This window comes from Frankliniella occidentalis, unplaced genomic scaffold (genome assembly GCF_000697945.3).
Source record: "Frankliniella occidentalis isolate FOCC.00 unplaced genomic scaffold, Focc_3.1 Scaffold202, whole genome shotgun sequence".
In the NCBI taxonomy this organism is placed as follows: domain Eukaryota; kingdom Metazoa; phylum Arthropoda; class Insecta; order Thysanoptera; family Thripidae; genus Frankliniella; species Frankliniella occidentalis.
Genome location: NW_026267328.1, coordinates 321,782 through 326,526, shown reverse-complemented (window position 1 = coordinate 326,526; position 4,745 = coordinate 321,782). Strand labels below are relative to the sequence as shown.

The window sequence follows — 4,745 nt, the reverse complement described above, 5'->3', positions numbered from 1 at the left end:
CCAGCAATCTGTTTATCTTGTGCAAGGCGGGGCTGATGGTGGTGAGGCGCAGCCCCGTCTCGGCACAGCATTTAACACTAAAACATACCGAAACATATTCTAATAAACTAATCTAATCAAGTTAAATGTGTCAGCAGCTAGTACTGACAGATGAAGGAGTTGGGAGACATAGGGAAAAAAGTCAATAAATAAAAGGGGGGGGGGGGTCAAAAGTGTGGCTGGCGTGTCGTGTGCACCACCTTGTGGTGCCATTTTTGTAGCACCAGCCCGACTATATCCAAAACAATACTGGGCCTTCCTCCGCTCTGCTATCTCCCTCTCCCCTCGTGTACGACGTTAGGCCACCGGATTGCAAGCCAACAATTTCTAAATATGAGAGAAAATTAGAACACAGCCCTTTCCCCAAATATGTTTCTCATCTGATTTCAATACCATCGATTCTTGATTGAGATTTAATTTTTTGAGACCGTGTCGGTCGGAAATGGGGTATCGCCCAACTCATAGGTGTCGTTAAAAATAAAACGGATCTTCTCTTCTTCTCCATTCTCCCCGCGTAACGTCGCCGCCGTCTCGTTACGCGGGCCGGCCCCCCTTGCTTCCCGTTGTCATCCCTTAAGGACATGCACTCCCCGCTTCCGCTTCCTGAGCCTAAATATAGTGTCGCGTTACAAGTCGCCGCGCCGGTGCCCGCCGCCCCGCCCCGCCCCGCCCAGCCCCACCCCGCCTCACCCCGTCCCGCGCGGCGCACGCCCTTCGAGTTGTGCACGTCGAGCAGCGGCGACTGCGGAGCACCTGACGAAGGTCAAGGAGAGCAAGGACGACGCGTCAGCGGGAGAGGTTTTCAGGGGCACGGTGTAAAAATACCTTATCTTTATTACATCGTCTGTATACCGGTCGTAAACAGTAGAGGTGGTTGTTTCAATATTGTCCCAGTGCGACGAATATGCATGTGTGATGAGTGGGTCGCGTGGAAAGAGGATAAGAGGGGAAATTAAGCGAGCAGTGAGAGGGATAGGCACCACCTGCATTAAATTGCAGTGCTATGCCTCGGGCGTGGTGAGTTTGACAACGCCGCGGCCGGGCGGCCGCGGGGGTGGGCCAGGGTGTGGCCGCAGGGGAGGGCGCTGCGCGGCGTGGCGCGGCGTGGCGGCGTGCTGGGGGATGGTGCGGTATCGAGCCGGGCCCGAGCCGGGGTAGGGTAGGGAAGGGCCGGGCGGCATCAGCTGAGCGCGGGGCGGGCGCGGCGCGTGGCGCGCGCATGCGCCGGGGTCGGGGCGGGGCGGGGGTGGGCCGCGCTTGCCGGGCCGGGCCGAGCCCAGCACGTGGGGTGGCGGGGCGGGGCGGGGCGGCCGGAGGAGCAGTGTGGGCAGAGGCTCGCAGCCGTACGCAGCCTCCCATCTCCGTCCCGCGGCCGCCGCGACGCCGCTGCCGTCCACAGCCGCCGCACCTTACTCCTCCGCCCGTCGCCGACTCGCCGTCCCCCGGCGTCGGTGTGTCCAGGAGGCCCGCGAACGACCTGCTCTGCTCCTCATCATCGCCGACACCGCCGAGATACCCGCCGGGCGCATGAGACGCGTGCACATGGCGGCCCGCGCCGGCGAGGCGCGCTAGGCGCTAGCCGGGCGCGGCCGGGCGTGGCGGTGTGCTGTACCCCCACTGTGCCCCCGGGGCCCCCTGCGGCCCCCCGCCCCGCGGACCGCGCACCGCGAGGCCCAGCCAGGCAGGCGGGGCGGCCCAGCTAGAGACCGGGCCGGGCCGGGCGCCGCTGGGCTGGCAGTCTCAGTCGCATGGGCACGGCGGCCGGGCTCAGCTCTTGCACCGAGCCGCGAGCAGACAGCGAGCGCGCCGAGCCGAGCGCCAGCCGCGCAGCCGCGCCAGCGGAGCTCCGTGAGCGCGGGGTCGCCACCTAGCGCCGCGACATGACGGCGCCCTCGCCCGCCGGTCCGGGATAGATAGCCCCGCCCGGGAGCACGCCGACGTCGTCCAGGCGGCCATCAAACGCTGCTGCTCCACCTCCCACAGTGTTGTTGTTGTTGATGTTGTTGTTGTTGCCGGCTACGAGGATTTAACGCCGGTGACGAAACAGGGCAAGCAAAGTGTGTGTCAAGTGTGTTGACAGCCAGTGCAAAGTGTCGCCACCAAAATAATTTATGATAATCTAAGAGCAAGTGGGTAGTGTTAACCAAATGTGATAAGAAATAGTCAAATCTTCATTTAAAGTCCATAGGAATTAAGTGACGACTGGAAAGCTGAAAGTGATATTAAGTGAGTGATCGTTGAGTGATGTTGCTGTGATTCCCTCCCGCCCACGCCATGTTGTCCTACATGATTCCCCCGTCCGAGGACGCGGCCGGCAAGTCTGGCAACGGCGGCCCCCACGCCCAGCAGGTGGCCCCCGCGGCCATGTCGCCCGCCCCCGGCGCCGGCCCCGGCCGGCAGCAGCCCCTGGTCCACAAGGCCCGGGGCCGCGTGCAGCAGCGCCCGGGGGTGGAGCCGCCCCCGCCGCCCCCGCCGCCCCCGTCCACCAACGGCCACCACGCCAAGAACGGCGGGACGGAGCCGCCCGTCAACGGCCAGCACCACAGCGCCGCCACCACCATCGTGGTGAACGACGGCGGCCAGACCACCACGACGACCACCTTCAGCAGCACGAGCAACATCAACGGCACCGTCCACACCACCAAGAAGATCATCAAGACGTACCGGGAGCAGCCCGCCATGTCGCCCGCCTCCTACGGCGGCATGTCCACCGAGAGCTCGGCCAGCAGCCTCAGCACCGCCGCCTCCGAGCAGGGCGACAAGCCCAAGCCCAAGCTGCTCGCCAACGGCACCAAGAACCCGGGACTGAAAAGGTGAGTGTGAGCAGAGCTCTCGCCAAAAACGTAGAGTAAGGAGCAGACGGAGGAAGGGGGAGGGGGGTAGCTTAAGCGCCTTCTTTCTGCTGACCGGATGGTTTGACTCGCCCCGCCCCGGCCGCTGCGGTCCGAGGAGGGAGCGAGGGGCTTGTGAAAAATACATTATACCAGGCGGGGAGGGCGGGAGGGGAGCTGTGGCGGTGAGCACTGAGCAGTGATTGGGCCCCACTGCGAACTAACTCGCCTCCGGCCGGCCCGGCCCGGCTCGACCGCAAACACAAAGCACACAGGTTGTGTCTGTAGTTTGTGGGGCGCCCGGTCTTCAGCCGTACACACAAAAACATGTCGCGGTAGCCCCGAGTAGTACTACCGTGGAGATCCGTAGAGGCCTTCGGATGAGTCGATCATTATCTTCGCAGCAGACACTCGCACCTGCAGATGAGATTGTTGTCTGGCACATCTAGTGCGTGGTGGCCCCGCCGGGTACATAACCCGCATGCAGGCCCACCGGCTCCGTGCCCATAGGGATCGTCCAGAAAGTACGTCCGTCATTCGTCGTTACGCACCTGCAAAGTTCAGCCTCTGCAAGCTCTCATAGCGCCTGGTGGGTAGGCAACATCTTGCCTGCAGTGCATGCGTGGAATGCGGGGTGGCCTACCTGGAGTCTCGCAGGCGTCGAACTCCCGTAATTTGCCGTGTAATCTCAGAACGATCCCATAGGCAACCCATCGGCACGCCTGCATGCTGGCTGGTATACCTACTCGTTCCAACGGCGCAGGATAACCCAATGGCAACGTGTTGCGCATTTGCAAGTGTGCTATACTACACGAGTCGGCCATCGCCCGCATGGCGGCCGTTGAACAGTCTGCTGCGAGATGCCAATGTTGTCGACAAGGTGACGGACGAGGCCGACGACGCCGCGGCGCCCCCCCGTGACCCGAAGCTCGCCGGCCTGCTGCAGCTGCTGTGCGCCTGTCGCGCTGTCGCCACGCCGCCGCCGCTCAGCAGCACCAGGACCGGCAGGACCAGCGTGCGCCACACGACCAGAGAGCCGCCGCCGGCAGCCGGCACAACGCCGCCGTGGTGTCAGGCTATTCTCGACGCGCCGGCCACTGCCAGGCAGCAGAGATCGCTGGCGTGGCGGCAGTCACAGCAGCAGCAGCAGCAGCGGCAGCAGCAGCAGCAGCAGCGGCAGCAGCAGCAGCAGCCGGCCGGGGCATCGCCAGGGCAGCAGACGACGCGATGTGTTTGGCAGTGCGAGGGGAGCGGACCCCTGTGTGACATGCGGCAATGCACTTATCGGATCAGGAGGAGTCACTACTTCTACCGCTGCCTCGCCGCTACTGCTGCTGCCGCTCTGTTCGGTTACTGCTATGCTTGCTTGCGCCGTGATTGTGATTACTCTCGAAAGTAACCGGCTGACTGATGTCTCGTTTGTGGCCGCGGCGGGGAGAGGAATGCCGGGCCGTCTCTGTCTGTTGGACTCTCACTTTACGGACCGAACCCTCCTCCGCTGCTCATTCACTTCTTCTTCTTCGTTTGCCCCCTTTCCTCGTCCTGTATGCCCGCTCGACTCTCTTCCCTTCTCCCCCACGACACACCACCAACACGATCCGGCGTGCAGCCGCAGCGGCCAACGTATTTGAGGTTTCCCGACTGACGCACTTGTCTTGGCGTAGCAGCAGCAGCAGTAGCAGCAGCAGCGGTATGCTGGTGGAGAGGAGGGGGAAGAGGAAGAAGAAAAAACACGACACAGGTTCCATACCTTTGTCTATCTCCCTCTCGAGCTGCCCATCTCTCCGGGTACGAGCGCACCTTACCGGTCCGCCGGACGAGTACAGCTCCGTGTTTGCACCGCGTTCCTACCTACCTACCTACCCCACCCCGCCC

At 63.1% G+C, this 4,745-nt stretch overlaps 1 protein-coding gene across 1 annotated transcript in view; it reads left to right on the top strand.

The window, feature by feature from the left end:
* Nucleotides 1-1,744: 1,744 nt before the first annotated feature.
* LOC113205482 (uncharacterized) overlaps nt 1,745-4,745 on the top strand; it is a 106,056-nt gene continuing 103,055 nt past the window's right edge. Inside the window, exon 1 of the mRNA XM_052272368.1 lies at nt 1,745-2,852. Within this exon, the coding sequence (XP_052128328.1) occupies nt 2,314-2,852 (539 nt within the window). The 5' untranslated portion in view covers nt 1,745-2,313. The remainder of the gene's footprint in view (nt 2,853-4,745) is intronic.